This window comes from Numida meleagris, chromosome 5 (assembly GCF_002078875.1).
Source record: "Numida meleagris isolate 19003 breed g44 Domestic line chromosome 5, NumMel1.0, whole genome shotgun sequence".
Classification (NCBI taxonomy): domain Eukaryota; kingdom Metazoa; phylum Chordata; class Aves; order Galliformes; family Numididae; genus Numida; species Numida meleagris.
In genome coordinates, this window is record NC_034413.1 from 52,800,532 (window position 1) to 52,818,357 (window position 17,826).

The 17,826-nt window shown below is 42.1% G+C and overlaps 1 protein-coding gene across 1 annotated transcript in view; it reads left to right on the forward strand.

The window, feature by feature from the left end:
* LRP2 (LDL receptor related protein 2) overlaps positions 2,606 to 17,826 on the forward strand; it is a 120,041-nt gene continuing 104,820 nt past the window's right edge. The window contains exon 1 of the mRNA XM_021400007.1: positions 2,606 to 3,157. Within this exon, the coding sequence (XP_021255682.1) occupies positions 3,064 to 3,157 (94 nt within the window). The 5' untranslated portion in view covers positions 2,606 to 3,063. The remainder of the gene's footprint in view (positions 3,158 to 17,826) is intronic.

Below are 17,826 nucleotides of genomic sequence, written 5' to 3' on the forward strand. Positions count from 1 at the left end.
TTTGGAAAAACTTGGGTTTATTCAAAGACAGATTGGCCACAAGATTACCAAATGCCAATGGCAATTACATTACCCAGTAAAGCACTGGATAAAACACAAGGCAGATCCTCAGCCTCTGTAAACTGTCCTAGACCTGAGAAGTTCAGAATAGACAAGAAATTTGTCTGACCTGCTGCTTTGAGTGAATCTCTCCCCTCCACCTCTAGCCATCAGCTTTGTGTCTTTATCTAAGTCATACATCAACCCTGGTGTTTTTGTCTACTTGTTAAGAACTGGATGAGCTTGGATACTGCAAATTAGAACTGAACTTTGGTCAGAAATCAGGCCTTTCAATTTTTAACTTCAGTGCTTAGCATGCACCTTTCATGTGTAAGCAACATGGCTGTTTGCTCTAAATTATAATGTTAAGAGCTTTTTAAAGTGCTTGCTTACAGCACAAACTAGGCAAACAAACACTTCCCAAACTATATTTTGAAGTAAACTCAGAATTCAATAAACAGCATTCCCTATGTTTTCTCCCTCCAACCTTCTAACAGATGTAATATGCATCTTAAACCTGAAATAATGCATTAAAAACCCCTAGATCAGAAACTGTTTGACTGACAAGTCACCAGGAAGCTAAGAGGGAGAGCTGCACTATGTCGGTACAGGTTTGGATGTAGTTACAGGAAAGCCTTGATGTGTTTCGTCTCGCAGCTCAGCTCTCCTGAAGCTGCTTGATGGTGGCCAGCAGAACAGGGTCCCTTTGGTTGGGTGATCAGGTTAAATGAGAGGAGACAATTTTTGACTAAGTAAACTGAAAACAGCATGATTCTGTGCTGGCTCCTTAGTGATTCTCATTCTTCTCCAGCGAAGTACCTGAGCTGATTGGGTAATTTCTATTTGAGTGTTAGGAATAATGGTGAGGAGGGCTTACCCACGGTCTCAGCATTGGGCTTGCCCTCACTGCTTGCGGTGTCTCCATTCGTTCCTGTTTAAGAATAATTCTTGCCCCCAGCCCCTTGGGAAATGGTGATGTGTGGCACTGGTAATGGCAAAGGAAGCAGGAGTGTGCTTTCTGTGTGCCAGCTGTGTGAAACAGGTGCCTCCCAAACCTTGCATCCAGGCCACCCAAAGAAGCAGTGACCTAGGGAGCACGTAGCTCCCAGTCTGGGTTTGCAGCTCTCAAGCCCTGTCTGCGTACTGCTGGGGTGTGAGCAGCTTTAAACAACTCCCCTTCTAATTAAGGACGGTGTTGGTGTGTTGGCTTTTCAGGCACCCATCTGTACTGAGCGGATCTGCCCCTGCCCCTCCGAGGATCCCTTCCGTCCCTCCCCATCGGCGTTGTTGGGGGATTAAAGCGGCGGCGGCCCCATACACAAACGCAGCTGGTTCCGTTTGGTCAGACTGAGCCTTGCTGTGAAACCACGACAAGAATTCCAGTAAGTTGGCAACACTGAAACACAAAGAAAACAACAATAGGAAAAGTCCTTCCGTGCAGAAAGGAATGTTTCAAGCGCTGTTCTCCTACGGTGAAAGGAGAGCGGGTGGGAGGGAGCAGAGAGATTTGAAGGGGGCAGGTCCCCTCCCCCGGCAGCTCTGGATCTTGTGATGGAGAGATCTTATCCTCTCTTTGTGATTCAGAGGTGCCAGGAAGCTAATTGAATATTCTGATCTGCCCCCAGTGTTTCTTGTGGCTTGACCCCGGTGCTGTGTCGTACCACTACACCAAACAGCCCCGAACCTGCATAAATCACAACCTTGCAAAAGCCCACGCTCCACATCTTTCCCCCCTCCCCCCCCGCCCCGCTTCCTTTTTTAGCCCGATAGATAGAAAACCTTAGGAAAGGGTAAGGAGGATTAGCGTCCTGCAGGACCTGGAGAAAAATCTCAGCCTGCCAATAAACAACAAGTTCCTCTGCAACTTCTGTACGAGTAATGCAAGTCCCTCCGCCCCAACCTGAAATTACAATCCAAAGCAAAAAGAAGAGTTTATTTTTCAATATCACTTTAAATTCTGTTGCTAGCAAGCACCCATTGTAATGAGCGCAATGTGAAACTAGCGGAAGTGATATGTAGAATTTATGAGGGTGGTGGTAGAATTCGTCTGACAAAGTTTTTTGCAAGACAAACAGACCCATCTTCCTCCCACTGTGCAGACGCACAGCAGTCTCTTTTTCACGCGCACATCTGTGTGAACACACGTATGGGAAGGAACAGCTTGGCATATCTCAGTTTTCTACACTGAAGCCAACTCCTGACCGGTATGAAACAAAGTAATTTAACTTCGCTTAGTTTATCTGTAATGCTTCTGAACTTGCACAGAAAGCATCCCAAATGTGTGCCCTTTTCCCAGGGCCATGTTCCGTCCTGAAGAACCTGGGTGTCTTTCCCTGTGCTCCCCTGCGCTGCTCCAGCTTCATTTGTAGGTACGTGACTCCTGCAACAGCAGCAATAAAACACAGGCAGGCGACTCGAGTGTGTTGTAGTTAGAACCAGAGGAAGGTGTCCAGCTGGTGTCTTCAGCATTTTCAGCTGAAGGACTTTACCAAACTGATTTTATCTCCTAAGAGTGAGCAGGAGTAATATTGTTTGCACTTTTCCTTTTGCACCGCTTCTGTGAGGAACGATAATAACCAAATTATAAACGTTATCCCTTGCATTTGCTAACGGGGAATTTCCAAGTTGTCCGATACGCTTCCCTTGGTCGGAGCATGCCGTTGGGATGCTAAAAGCAGGGTCACGCGCCGCTCGCAGGGGTACGGTGCCCCGCTCTGCCCCAAGGCGCAGCGCTGCGGGCTGGGACGCGGCGCCCGCTGCCCCGCGGAGGGAGGGGCGGGCAGTGCGGCCGCAGGGCCAGCTCCGCGCCTCATTCTCTCATGCTAGTTCCGGGGCCGCGGGGTATAAAGAGCTTTATGCAATGTCTGGAGGGTGGGAGTTTATAGAGAACGCGATGTCTCAACAGGGGAGCGCGCCTTTCTTTTGCAACTAGCGGGATAGGGAAAAAGATCCCGAGCTCCTTGTGCGGAGCGGTACCCGGAGCGGAGCGGCCGGCCCGGAGAGAGCTGGAGCATCCCAGCCCAGATGGGAACTCGGCAGCAGACGGGTGGAAGAGCAACAGCTGCCTATGGAGTGCTGCTGTTGCTCGCTGCATGCATCTTGCAGGGCAGTTGCCAAGGTAAGCGCTGCTCCCGCTGCCCGGGGCGGCTGTGAGAAGAGCCCAGTGCCGGCGCCGGGGGCAGCGGAGCCGGTGCAGGGTAGCAGAGAGCTGGCTGTCCCCAGGGCCGTGTGTTGGGAGTTCATTCTGCCATAAAGGAGCCTGCAATCCCCATCAGCTCTTTACTTTCCCTTATCTCGGTACTAAGTTATCCCAGGGTGGCTTTTCTGCGTTGTACAAACTTTTTGGGGGCTGTGCGGTGCGGCAGCGCGCTGCTGCGCTCGGAGGTGCCGCTTCGGCCGTGCAGCACCGCGGTCTGCGCTCGGCGTGCCTGAGATGAAACCCGACAGAACCTCGCAGAGCCTTCTCATTTTGTCCCTTGCGGTCTCTGCTCCCTTCTCTCCAGCGAAGCGCGTGTTTCTGCGCGCCTTCCAGAGCCGTGCCCAGCGCCGGTGTCGGCGGGCAGCGGGTCTCGCACGTAGCCCGAGGCGGCCGTGCCTTGCAGCCCCTCGCGGGGGGCGGCCCCGCCGGTGCCGGTCACAGCTCTCAGCCGGGCGGTGGAGCGCCGCGGCTGGGCTTTGCCGTTGCTAGGCGACCGGCGGCATGTGACTGGGCGCGGGCCGGCGCTCGGAGCTGCCGGGAGCGGGCCGGACGGGCTCTCCCGGCTGCGGCGGGGCTGAGGGGTTGCAGCGAGCCCCGGGGCCCGGCTGTAGGGTCGGGAGTCGCCGGCTGTGCGTGTTGGTGCGCTGCGTGTGCGCCTAAATGGTTAATCTGCTTGCCTTGCTCAACTCTTAGCTTAAGCTCCTTAGACAGAATCAAGCAAGTAATTATGCAGCAACTGCTGCTAGCAGCTCCCTCTTAGGAGCAGCGAAAGAGGAGATGGCTAATGTGCAGCAGGAGCCCTGCAAAGGCCCTGGCAGGGAGGTCACACTGGGCGGCCAGCTAATCCCGTGTGCTGCTGCACGCTGGGTGCAATGGGGGCTGCGGTACTAACCTCAAAGTGTGCTTCCTTGCTCCTCAGCCACCGTTTAGCCGTTTGGGACATGCCCTGCAAATGGTGTGATGGGAGCGGGACACGGGGTCTGGAACATGAATCTGCAGGCAGTAGAAATGCAGAATTTTCCTGATTCGTCCCCACAACACCTTTTAGGGAAGTAAAATAAATAACTCCTTAAATGAGGCTGTGTAGTATTAGTAGAAGTGTAACCGATCTTAGTAAAACGTCTGGATGGCAATCCTGGCCACATGGGTGATCGTTCTTGCAAAGTATTTGATATCCTTGAGCTGAGCTCCTTGAATCCTGAGATCATGGCAGACTCTGATTTAAAAAAAAAATTAAAAAAAAAAAAAAGAGAATTACAAAAACAAATCTGAGGCTCAAAAGGAAATTGGGGAAAATTGTATTATCTTGCCTAATCCTCAGTATTTTTAAAACATGCTCCCAATAATGATTCTGAAGGCTTGAGGTTGGCAATACCTGAGTGTTCCCAGTATATGCTGGATGTTTCTAGAATGTGCTTTACCTGGTCACTTGCTCAGATGATAACATTACAGTTCTTCCCCAGTTTATTTAATTCTGGATTTACTAGACTTCGACATAGCGCTTAAAAGCTGAATAAAAATACTGCCCCGTGTATGGCTGGTTATACGGGACCTGGTTCTGCAGGCCTCTCTAGGCCTCGTTGCCCTTAAGGTAGCTTTTGTCACCAAATGTTGCAGCTGGAATCTGAAAAACTAAAGGACTAACTCCTAGAAGGAGCATCATGGGACTGATGTTAATGTTTGTTTTGAGGAATCTGGAAGCCTTCACGCTCCTAGCCACAGACCCCAGATGCTGGATGGTTATTGCACTCTCAGCAGCTTTGCAGAGGGCACATGAGCTCACTAGGGCAACTTCTCAGGCGAACAATGAGTTCTTTAATCTTTCTCCAAAGCGTACCAGGTCTGTACGCTCATGCAGTGCTCCACGTACTGTCTGTTATCGGCCTCACCTTATCTAACATGGAAGGCCTGCAGGACTTCTGTTGAGGAGGATTTAGTACCTGAAAGTGGTTGAAGATTTTTCTGTTCTTAATTGTTGAGGGCCAGAGGAACTGTTTGTTTCTTTATGACATTGTTCATGTGTATGAAAATCACATACAAATCATTCATTAAAACCTGGTTTTCTTTATAAAAAAGAATCCTTCTCTCTAGATCTAAAATATTAAGAACATTCTTTCTAAATTTACTGTATTTATTATCTCTGGAGCCCATGTGTGTTTAATTAAACTTCCTTTTTTTTTTTTTTTGGTGTTCCTTAGGTCCTGATGAAGTATTTCAACACAGATGATGCAAATCAATAATTAAATATTTTAACTTTAGTGCTGTTTCTTGTCATCAATACTAATAAATTAGTGCATGTTGCAAAACAGTCCCAGCCTTCTTTTTTTTCAGAATTATACATACTTGCACTTGCACTGAAACTTTGGCTTTGCTGTAATTTATTGCAAAGTACTAATTTGCTTTTGTAAGGCCAGACCTTCACTGTAATGTATAGTTTACTACAGTTTTACTACATCTAAACTGAGGTTTGCTACTCAACGCTCCCTCTTCTCTGCTTCTGATTGATCTTTTTATTTCTTTAGCACTCTTTGTGTGTGGAGGACAGATTCACTTTGCTGTGAATCATATTAAATAAACGATTTCTTAACCAGGCTATATTTTCCTTACAGGTCATCATAATATTAGTGTAAATTTCCAAATTCTTGGAAACGTAGCTGGAAACCTAAGTATTCCTATTAGTGGTCTTTCTTATTTCCTACATGCTAGTTTTTTAAATTTTTGTGTTGTGTTGTGAGCTAAGAGCCTAGAAGATCACAACTAGGTTGACTTCCAAGATGTATTTTTGCTCCTTTTTTTTTTTTTCAATAATTCGTAGTTTCCTGACACTTTTAAAAGTTTTCTGTTGTAATCAAGTCCAGAATACATTTTTAGAATTTTTTTTTTTTAAAAAGAAAACCAGTTATCTGAATTCTAGGCATCTTGTCAAAATGTGATTTGCTCAGCTTTGCCATAACATGGAAGTTAATGTATCAAATTTGATTTACATCTTAAATCTCTGCAATGAGAAATTGTTGGTTTAAATACAGCTCAGATCAATGCGACTAAAATTTGTTGCTGTTAAAAGATCTTTATTCGTCTATGGAAATGAAGACCTATTTTAAGACTGAATCTGCATGGTGTGATATCATCTCATAAATCACAAAGAATGGTTACATGAAGTGAGGCCAGTGATTAATAGAATAGGTATGGTAAATCAAAGTAGAGAGAAGAATGACATGGAGAAACATGCTTTTCCATCAAGTATTGTAAGAGTTCAATCTCCAGATTAATAATCCAGTGTGTTTACAGACACTATCTTAATTCAGATCTGTTTGATGTCTGTAAAATGATGTATAATGACATTGCTGTAGGCAACAGGACAGAGTAAGTGCTGGTACCCTGTTGTATGGCACTTTGTATGTTTCAGTGACAGAACAGCTTGTCTGTGAGATTATGTCTCTGCCAAGACCCACTGTTTCAAGACCTTGAATGAGCCTTTCCTCAGGGACTAAGAATTTGGGAATAATGAGAAGGAAGAAAGGATGGCAAATAAAATGACTGTGCCAATGCAAACCCTATGTACGGTTTAATAGGTGTTGTAAATGACCTATGGGCTGCAGCATTCATCATGTTCGTGCACTAGGGTTATTTTCTTGGTTTCTCCTGGTGATGTATTTGCAAAAAATCAAGAGCAAATCTTGGTGTTTATCTACTTCTGAACTTACATTTTCCTGAGGGCTGAAAATTTAGAAGTGTATCTTGATAAAACACATTGTAATCTTCTGGCATTTTAATTAATGAGTCATAGTTCTGTGTGCTGACAGTCATATTTTTTTTTTGGTAAGGCTCTTTTTAATAAGTAGCCTTCTTTTAATACATACCTTGACTTTTCTTAATAATTTACTCTTTCTGTATACTGTTCAACAAAGCATAGCAGGAATTTGCTAAGTAATCAGCTAAAGTGAAGAATGGGACAACCCTCAAAATTTTAGTTAAAAATTGAAGGCAGTAATTGGATGACACCTGGTTAGATTTAGGTTCTATGCCGAATGCTAGAGTTACAGTAAATGATTAAGCTACAGAAGTCGAGACACAGAGGCAGAGAATCTAAGGAGATTTTAGGTAAGATAAATGTGTGATGCATGCATTGCTTCAATTTCCCTGTAAGACAAACCAAAATCTTCTTTCATGTATTGAGCTGACTGGAAATTTGAGCAATGAAATCCCACTTTAATCCAGATTTACTTTCCTTGTGTTTTGCAGGAAATGAGCAAAGATTCATTTGGGGGAAAGGTAGAAGGCAATTTCATTAAAGCTTTTTAATTTTCTTTTTGGGCTTCCTGGATTGATATGAAATTTGGAGCCTTTCCCTCTTGCCTTCTTGCAGCATTAGATTATTGTCATATCGAAATACAATGATGTTTGCTTTTAACTTCTCAACATTTAGTACATAAACTGAGGGTTCATTTGTCAAGACTTTTCTTACTTAATACTCATATTTTTAATTAAGCAGTAATCAGACATTATAGCAGTGGGGGTATTGGATTATATGCAATTCAGTCTTCCTACAAAACTTGTTCTGAGACCTTGTGAAAACATCTTAGATGGACAGATACCATGACACTTTGAATCTCTCTGTACTGTCACATTTTTTAAGCAGGAATGTTTGTTTCTCCTCTTTTAGAGTTTTGTTTAGTAAGTGCTGAAATCATATAGGACTTTCGATGCTTAAAAGTATATTACACTTTCTAGAAGGTGTCACAGATGAAAAACAATAAAGGTCTCTTCTAATTAATGGTCTACAGATTGACATGTATATAAAGAGACGTTGATGTTTTTATGCTAGATTAGGTCACTGTGGTTAATTAGCTACGATAATCAGATAATTTGTTGGTGTGTTTTTAATAGTTAACACTGAGTGTGGCAAATAAAAGTCAGACTTCTTTTTCAAATTACTTTAAAGTGTTTCTGCATATAATTTAACTGTACTTTGTTCATAAAATATCTTAAACTGTTTTAGATGAAGAAAGAGTGAGGGCTCTTCTCAGTCAAGCCAGTGCAGCTCCATTGATTTCAAAGAAAATACCCCCGAGTTGTACTGATCTTCGAGATGGAAAATAGGATTCAGTGAAGAGTAAACATCTCTTTTAATAGCTTATTATTGCTTGAGATCCACTTTGAAGTCTACTTTCTTATGGTAATGTTCTATTAACTTTTTTTTTTTGTTCCCTTAACTCAGCACATTTTTAGAACAGTTGAAGAAAATGAAGTTTAATGAGTAAGCATAGAAATGTTTAATGGAATGGATTGCCTCTAGCAGGTTCTATAAGCTTTTACTGTTGGTTTTGAGCCTTTTAATGTTTTCTTTGTTTTGCAATGCTTGAAGTGGATTAGAGATCTAAGGATCACTGATACAAAGTTTGCTGTGGATTAACAAAATGGCATAAAAGAGTTAACTGAAATTGTTCTTCCTTTATGCCCTGTTATATTTTATGCTTTTAATATGAATAAACTGCCTTTGTTTTGCACTCGAGAAGTCAGAGCTTTAGCAGAAGACACTGTAAATCAGCACTGCGTTTGTCAGTTATTTTCTCATGCAAGCAGGTCATGATGCCACATCCTGTTGTGTAGAGTCCAAGAAAGGGAGTCCATTGCAACAGGGACTTCTGTGGCTGATGACTGCAGTCTCACACTTTTGTATAACAAGGTGAGGGATGGGGTTTTTAGTTAAGCTTTGTAGCATCTTTACTAAAAACAAAGACCTGTAGTACTCAAGATACCCCAGGAATTGCTGTTTTCTCATTAACAATCTGCGTGATGGGTTTCATCTTCAGAAACCATCATGCACTAAGATAAACATACCAGAGGGTTTGGTTTAGTTTAGTTTAGTTTGAAGGAGTATAGGGTTTGCAGAATTGAAGTGCCTGCATGGAAAAATAGTCCTCCCCAGGACCAGTAGTGGGATACCCCACTTAGATTTGACCAGGGCCCCTCATACCAAGTCAAGTAGGGGTATGATTTTACTGAGGTGATGAGCCAATTTAACGGCTACTGCTACTGGAAGCAGGAGACTCTGTTCCTCTCCCTCCTGCAATGACATGTTCTTGTGTTACTGCCTGTGTTCCTGCTTACTTTATGTTAGTACAACTTCTTATCAGACCTCTCAGTGAGTGACTTTCACGTACAAATCTGTTGGAAAACTAAACCGGCTCTCATGAATTGGGTACTTTTTTGATGGCTTAGTGAATTAGGACAATGCAGAGAGAAGTCTGGTAGTCACTCGAGGCTGGAAAAACAAGTGAACCTCAGCATGGAGTGGGAGAAGGAGCAGTTTTGGAAAGGGGAAAAAAGAGACCCTTTGTCCATGGTAGAATGAGTCAGTGGGTTGGCTCAGTTGGCTGTGCAATCGCTGCTTAGTGCTACTGTAAGGATATTTAGGAAATGGTTGGCTAGCATGCTAGTTAGAAGAATGGTCCCATCAGGGCTATAATGGTTAGCATTGCTGGAAACTCTTTTGTAAAGTTGTCTAGTGTAAACAGATGGCTTGACTTGAATGGGACTGCTCACGTGTTCACTTCTGTGCAAGATTGTAGGGCTGTTCTCAACCTACGGTACAATAAATGAGTTGGACGATAACCAAGCACTTGGAATGCTGCAGCAATTTTTATTGGCCTTCTAGCTGAATTAATAAAACTCAATTTTTACTACTGAGAGGTACAGCAGGTTTCTAAATCATTTCATTTGAAAGAAATTAACTATAGTTGGTGTCTGAAACTAGTGACAGTTTGTGGTGGCTTCCATACCTGTACAGGAGCTGTTCTGTTAGCTTTGCAGTTTTTCTCTGTGTATTCATGAAGTAAGCCACAGAACACAATTTAAAGCCTGACTGACTCTCAATGGAAGTGAATTTTAGTTCCTGATATTCTGTAAATGCACCAAAGTACTAAAATTCCTTTTGTTACCTTTGCAGTACGTGAAAGATATTTAGTGGTGTAATTAAACTGAGCCTGCTTAGTTATTAATCTGAGTCTTGACAAATTTCTGTTGGCTGAACCAAGAGGGTGATCTGAATAGGGTCTCAGACATAGCTGCTCCATCATGCCGTCGCCTTGCTGGCCCTGGCTTGCCATCTGCCTCACTGGGAGCTTTGCCTCAGCAAAGGATGCAGCAATGACAGCCAGGCTCCTTTGGCAAATGCAGTACAAGTGGTGGTGTTTCACGAGATTTGTATTGTAATTCATAGAATCATAGGATAGCTTGGGTTGAAAAGGACCTCAAAGATCATCGAGTCTCAACCCCCCTGCCAAGTGCAGGGTCGCCAACCACTAGACCAGGCTGCCCAGAGCCACATCCAGTCTGGCCTTGAATGCCTCCAGGGACGGGGCATCCACAACCTCCCTGGGCAACCTGTTCCAGTGCGTCACCACCCTCTGTGTGAAAAACTTCCTCCTAATATCTCCCCTGTCTCAGTTTAAAACCATTCCCCCTTGTCCTATCGCTATCCACCCTCACAAAAAATCGATCCCCCTCCTGTTTATATGCTCCCTTCAAGTATTGGAAGGCCACAGTGAGGTCTCCCCAGAGCATTCTCTTCTCCAAACTAAACAAGCCCAGTTCCCTCAACCTTTCTTCATAGGAGAGGTGCTCCAGCCCTCAGATCATCTTGGTCTCCCTCCTCTGCACTCGTTCCAAGAGCTCCACATCTTTCTTGTGCTGGGGGCCCCAGGCCTGGACACAGTACTCCAGATGGGGCCTCACAAGAGCCGAGTAGAGGGGGACCACCACCTCCCTCTCCCTGCTGACCACTCCTCTTTTAATGCAGCCCAGAACACAGTTGGCCCTCCGGGCTGCCAGCGCACACTGCTGGCTCATGTCCAGCTTCTTGTCCACCAGGACCCCCAAGTCCCTCTCCGCAGGGCTGCTTTCGAGTACTTCTTCCCCCAGGTTGTATAAATACCTGGGATTGCCCTGGCCCAAGTGCAGCACCCTGCACTTGGCCTTGTTGAACCTCATTAGGTTCTCGTGGGCCCACTTCTCCAGCCTGTCCAGGTCCCTCTGGATGGCTTCCCTTCCTTCCAATGTATTGACTGCACCGCTCAGCTTGGTGTCATCTGCAAACTTGCTGAGGGTGCACTCGATTCCATCATCTATGTCATTGATAAAGATGCTGAAGAGCACCGGTCCCAAGACTGAGCCTTGGAGGACACCGCTGTTGACCGGCCTCCACCCTGACATAGAACCATTTATCACAACCCTATGGCTGCGACCAGCCAACCAGTTCTTAACCCACTGAACAGTCCATCCTTCAAATCCATACCTCTCCAATTTAGAGAGAAGGATGTGATGAGGGACCCTGTCAAAGGCTTTGGAGAAGTCCAAGTAGATGACATCCATCGCCCTCCTCCCATCCACCGATGCCGTCACTTCATCGTAGAAGGCCACCAGACAACTGAAAAAAAAGGCAATTTAACAGTGAAAATATAGAAATGATGATTTTATTAGTCTCCATTATTTTTGCAGTTTTGAACTTTTAATAAGCTAGCCACAGAGAGAACTTTAAAATGATTATCTTATAGTACAAATGTAAAAAGTAAAACTTTAAAACTGAACCTAAATCCTTTGGAAATTTGGGCATCTCTTTGATTTGTTTGAGGAAGAAAGAAACTAAAAGACAAACAGTGAAATTTAGTGAAATAATAACTAAGAGTGAAGTGAAAGCTCTGATCTTGCCAAAGTACTTTAGCCATACTAAGATCTTATTACCTGTTAGATAACAGATACCATTCTTCCCTGCTTCTAGTTTGGTTTCCTGAATAAAGATGTTTTAGCAGTCAAGTGCTCTCTTTTTAGATGTGCAATACTTTCTAACTTGTTGGCCTACTCAACTTTTCTAATAGAGTCAAGAATTCTCAGGCTCTTAAATCCCAAGAAATTTCATAAGGTAGCAGAGAGGGAGAGAGAGACACTCCAATTGTTGCCCCACTAAGAGAAAAATCTCAGCCATTGTATGTTCTTCATAGAGATGCTGACTTTTTGGCCAGCAGTATACTTGGTGTGGCTGGGGCCCTGTTCCTAGCTGGCATTTGGAAAGACTGATGGGAGCTATTGCTATGAGGAAGGGATTACAATTTAAAGGTTGCAAATGTGTATGCAAGGTCAGAGGGCTGGAGCACCTTTTCCCTGAAGAAAGGCTGAAAGAGCTGGGATTGTTCAGCCTTGTGAATAGGAGGTTCCAGGCATACCTTCTAGTGTCCTTCCAGTGCCTTTAGGGAGCCTATGGGAAAGCTGGAGATGAACCCTTCTCCAGGAGAGTGTAGTGAGAGGATAAAGGGGAATGGCTTTAAACTAAAAGAGGGGTGATTTAGATTAGATATTAGGAGGAAATTTGTTACTCAGAGGGCAGTGAAGAACTGGCACAGGCTGCCCGGAGGGGCTGTGGGTACCCCAACCCTGGAGGAGCTCAAGGCCAGGTTGGACGGGGCCCTGGGCAGCCTGAGCTGGTGGGGGGCAACCAGCCCGCAGCAGGGGGTTGGGACTGGGTGGTCTGTAAGGTCCCTTCCAACACCACCCATTCTGTGATCCTCTGTTGTGGTCTGCTACCACTGTGAAACTTAGGAGAGAAGTGATGCCTTTTCTGTTATTTGTGATTCCATATGACAGGATAAATTTATTGTACTTATCCACTTCTGATAAACTCAAGGATTTTGACTTTTTACTTTGAGATATTCATTAGTATTACTATTTTGGTGAACATATTTTTATGAAAAATAAAAAAATAAAATATACCACATTTCAAAATGATTATTTAATTCTCGTCACTGATTTTCAGGTCTATTAAGATAAAACTGCATTCTGTGAGAGTGTATTGGACAATGTAACTGCTCTAGTTCACATGGTCCTTCTTTTCTGGAAGGGAATTTCATTTTTGAGAAGCTTGAGGAGGGGGTGACCAGCTGTAACTATTAGTTGCAAGCTGAAATTGCATTACTTCAGAGTGAAGGAGAAACATCGCAAATACCAATGCATCAGAAGCAGTATCTGTAGTTACTACTGCCATTGACAGCGGTAAGTAGTGTTAGAATGTCTATGCACAATACATGCTTGTCGCATACAATGTATCTCTTCTGCACAGACGTTTCAGTCCCTCTGTTTTTCTCAAAATATTCTCACATATTTAGTCTCCGACAAGTCACAGTCACTATTTCTGATGTTCAGAATGATGTCTGGGTTCCGTGTGAAGCTTAGGGACACAGATTGACATGTCTTTTTTATCCAAGAGACCCAGCAGATAGGATGGTACTGCTTAAGTTGTGAAGAATTTTGTTAGGAATATGGGTTCTGTGGTGAAAAGGAAAAATAGCTTTTGATCGGTATGCTTACTGTATTTATTATCTCTAAGGGGAAATGGTTCATTTTTGCATGACAAGTGTCATTTTTCATTTAATAATTTATGGCATAACATGCCAGTAAGGTTTATGATTTGGTAAAGTGTTACGTGTTGCATGGCAATTTTCTGTCTTAACAGTAGTGCGTAAGAGAAATACAAATGACATGATTTCACTGTCAGAAGCCAGACTGTAAGGCTATTACTGAGGCAGATTCCTCATACTGCGGTGAATCAGCTTTCAGGGGAGCATGACTGAAATGAATGCAGCTCACCATCTCAGCGTGAGGTTTAATTTTGAGAACAAACAGCACGTTGGTCGGAAGACTTATTTAAAAAACAATACAGCTCTCAATATGGGAATAGCTCCCTGAGAAGGTGGTTTTATCATCTGCTACTGCACCTGTCAGATTTTCTCAATGGCATACACCGTACATGTTCTCTCCTAAGTTGTTTGAACGCTTTTTTTTTTCTTCCTCCATTTTCCTCGCACTGTGTAGCTGTAAATACTTCCTATTCTCGAAGATCTTCCCTATTTGGCTATCTTCTCCCCCTCCCTATCACACCCTCGTTTCCCAATTGTTATTCTACAGCAGCCCTCGGGGCCATTAGCAAGGCCCATTCTTACAAAAATGCTTGGGATGCTTCCTTCTGTAAGTAATTGGGGGATGTCTTTTACTTCTGTGTTTGCTTGTTCTTCTTCCTCTTCTTGTCATTTGGTCAGTTAGAACAGATTTGCATATTTAATGTGCCATTCATGAAATAGAAGCTTCTGGGATTTCGGAGAGCTCTAAAGTGTGTGCTTCCCTAGGGATCACAGTGCTTGCTTCACTTACCCACCTGACACCATCACAATTGAATTATGTGGATTAAGACAGCTAATGTCAGGACAACTGGTTAAGGTTATCCAATTTAGTGCAGAACGTGTTCTTTACACGTAATATAGTTGAAATACATTTTTATATTGTGGGGGCTAATATTTCAATACCACAAATACTAGTTTCTTTGAATTTAGCCTGACAGTTAATGACTTAACTATCTAAAAAAGGACTAGAAATAGTTTTTGTTAGTCTCACCAATGCAAGTACTTTGTATACAGTGAGGTTAAAGAATGCGTCAAATAAAAATTAATAACTGAGAATCAGATATCACTGAAATGTGGGAAATTTAATAGTGACTTAAACTGTTCAGTATAAGGAATATTTACTATCAGTAGAAAGAAGTATCTCATCCTGTCTATTAGAATTAGCCCTTGCTTAAGGGGATTGTTTCTTATTTCTGCCTTGTTATAGGACTACGAAGATCTTAAGAGTTTACTTATTGCTTTTTGAATAGTGTGTGAGCTGAATCAAGGTTACAAAGGCAGGCATTGCTGTTTTTCTGAATTTGCTTAGAGTACTGTAGGATGGCAGTGATACGTAGTGTGGGCACGGATAGAAAAGAAGCTGTCATGATGTTAAATTTTAAGTATGGGTTTTTTTTTACATTGATGATTAGTGAATAATTTAAAGCTATTGCATATCTTTATTTTTTTTCCAAAATGACTAGTTATAATGTAGAGACCACAGTTATTTTGTTCTGAATATCAGAACTTAAACAATTTTTTTTCCCCAAAGGACTGCATGGGTCTTATCAGAAAATTCAGAGCTTGCTCTCTTTATTGTTCAGGTTTGCACTTGAAAAAAATAAAATTAGGTTTTCTATTTTCTATCAGACTGTTTACATTCATTACTTTTTCAATTAAAAAAGGTAAAGCAAGGTAGAGAGGATGAGGATTATGAATATCTTTAACGTTGCTAGGAGGCATTTACAGTGTCATTCCTTTGAACTTGATGTCTGCAGGAGAGTTGAAACTTTTTTTCCTTGCAGGAAAGCTTCCCTGTTTAGTTTCAGTAAATTAAAATACTGAATTTAATTCCTGGATTTATGTTGATGCATTAGCAAAAATGAATCTATAGTCCTTTTATAACTGTATTAACTGAAAGCAAATAGTTTAACATAGAGTACACTTATTTTAAGTATTCTTAAAAAGAATACTTAAAAAGAGTTTGCATGTGAGCATTATTAAAATGAGTTTTGATGCCTTAATTTTAGCAAGCATTGTAGTTGACAAGTGTCTTTGTGTGCAAGAGCGTGCAGACAAAGCATAGAATATACGTTTAGAGTGCAGAATTTGGTACTGTCGGTTTACTATTTCTTCTTGTATCTAAATGGCATTGCTGTTTTACAGCAGAAGAGACAGCTATCTCCAGACTTCACTTTTGCACTGAGAGAAAAGTGCTTTTTGGCAACTGATTTTGAAATGGAAGCTGTACCTCTTACTATAGAGAAACATCATAGTTTAAAGTCCATAGTGAAAGACAAAATTTTCACTTTTGTTCTTGAATTTTAAGGTATTTGTTGTTGTAAATCAATGAATAATACTTTAAAAAGCAGTCATTGGGATATATTCCCACAAGCAAGATTCATTTATAACAGCTTCTGGTACCCAACATTCCGCGTTCCACTTCTACTCACTCACAGCCCACTGAGCATAGGTTGTTCCCAAGTTCTGCTCCTGTGAGTATGGAATATTTAGCTCATCCATCTCAGGTGGAGCTAGGCTCTGCTTGTCCAGGGAGCCTTACGGAAGAAAATAAACGAAGACTGAAGTTAAGCTTTCCTTCTGTTTCCATTCTGCCCACCCTCCTAATGAATTCTATTTGCAATCCAGTAATGTTAAAACATGAGTGGATTCCTAGGGAGAGATGGGCTGAAAGTATAATTTTCTGCTATTTTGTAAAATAACAGCTATTTTATTACTGTCAGTGGGTTTCTGGTAAATTTTGATGAACCTATATAATCAGGAATTGGGAGTCAAACTTCTCAGTCCGGTCACTGTCAGTGGAGAAACAAATCTGTTGCTTTAAGTTCAGTCCTCTGAGTTTTGTGTTCAGAAGTCTTCCAGTTATGTGAATTGAGTGCAGACTTAAGTTCGTACTGTATTTTCTTTGATGCTATCTATTATTTCTCTAATGTGGTCTTCTTTATGGACATGTAGCATAAAAGATGTTCGATGTTGCACAGTCTTGAAGATTAAAGATAAATCTTGCACTACTTTCAGCAATACCTGTGGATGCTCCTGTGGTCTGGTTATTATTAATTTCCAAATCTGAATAGTTTGTATTAAATATTAATGCTACTTGAAGGGTATATAAAGACAAAAATAAATGTCTTAGGGCAGAGGTGTGAAATATAGCAGAACTTTGACTCCATTCTACTTTTTTTGTAGTTTAATTAATTTTCATTCTCCTATTGTAATTGCTAGCAGAAAGCTACTTTTCAGTATCCTAGAGCGTTTTACAAAAATAAGCAAAGGTCTTTGCTGAATTACGAATTTAATTTCTTTCTTCCTTGGTGTGGGGGAATGGAATTGGAATTTGCAGAGGTTCAGCTTCACCTCCCTGAGCATTCCAAAACCCCAGGCTGTTTGAAGTGTAATTAGGCTAGGCAAAAATCTGACATCAAAGTGTTTGAAAGGTGCATCTGCAGGACTTTACCTGCAAGGCCACCGGAGTGAGCTGACGTGGTGCTTTTTCTGTTTGAGGGCTGAATGTGGGAACAAAGAGTACCCTGTGTTGGATGGCAGAAAGAAAAGAGAACTTGTCACTTACATTTGATTTGTAAAATTTATATGGAGAGGCTTGTAATGTTGTTTGTTAACATTTAAATTTTTTTTTAAGAAATGCAGATGTACTAAGACAGAACAGTTCAGAGGAAAAATTTACTGCCTTGAAGGGTGTTGCTCTTTAAAAAGATGAAAAAAAAAAGTTGTGAAAGATGATTCCTGAAATGTAAAGTCATCACAGCAGTGTAAGTTGCATTTCTGAGTAGACAGTTTGAGTGGTACAATCTATTCTGAGTTTAATACATTCTACATTAATTTAAGTCTTTCATTCAAGCTTAACTGTTACAAGAGGTATTAGCAGTTCTCAAAGATATTGTGAATGTGGGGAAGAAAGGGCTAGTGATTTCTTTTCATCTATTCTGTGTAGACAGGCAGTCGTGATGCCTTAAAAATTTGAGGATGATATAGCTAATTCAAAACATGTGGAGTCAAAAGTTGAAATCAAGGTTGAAAAGGAAGATAGAGAAATGCATGAAAAGCTGTGGAAAAGACTATCAGCCTAGAGAGCAACTGAAAGGAGACAAATGTAACATGTAGAGTTGTACAACAGTGTTTGTT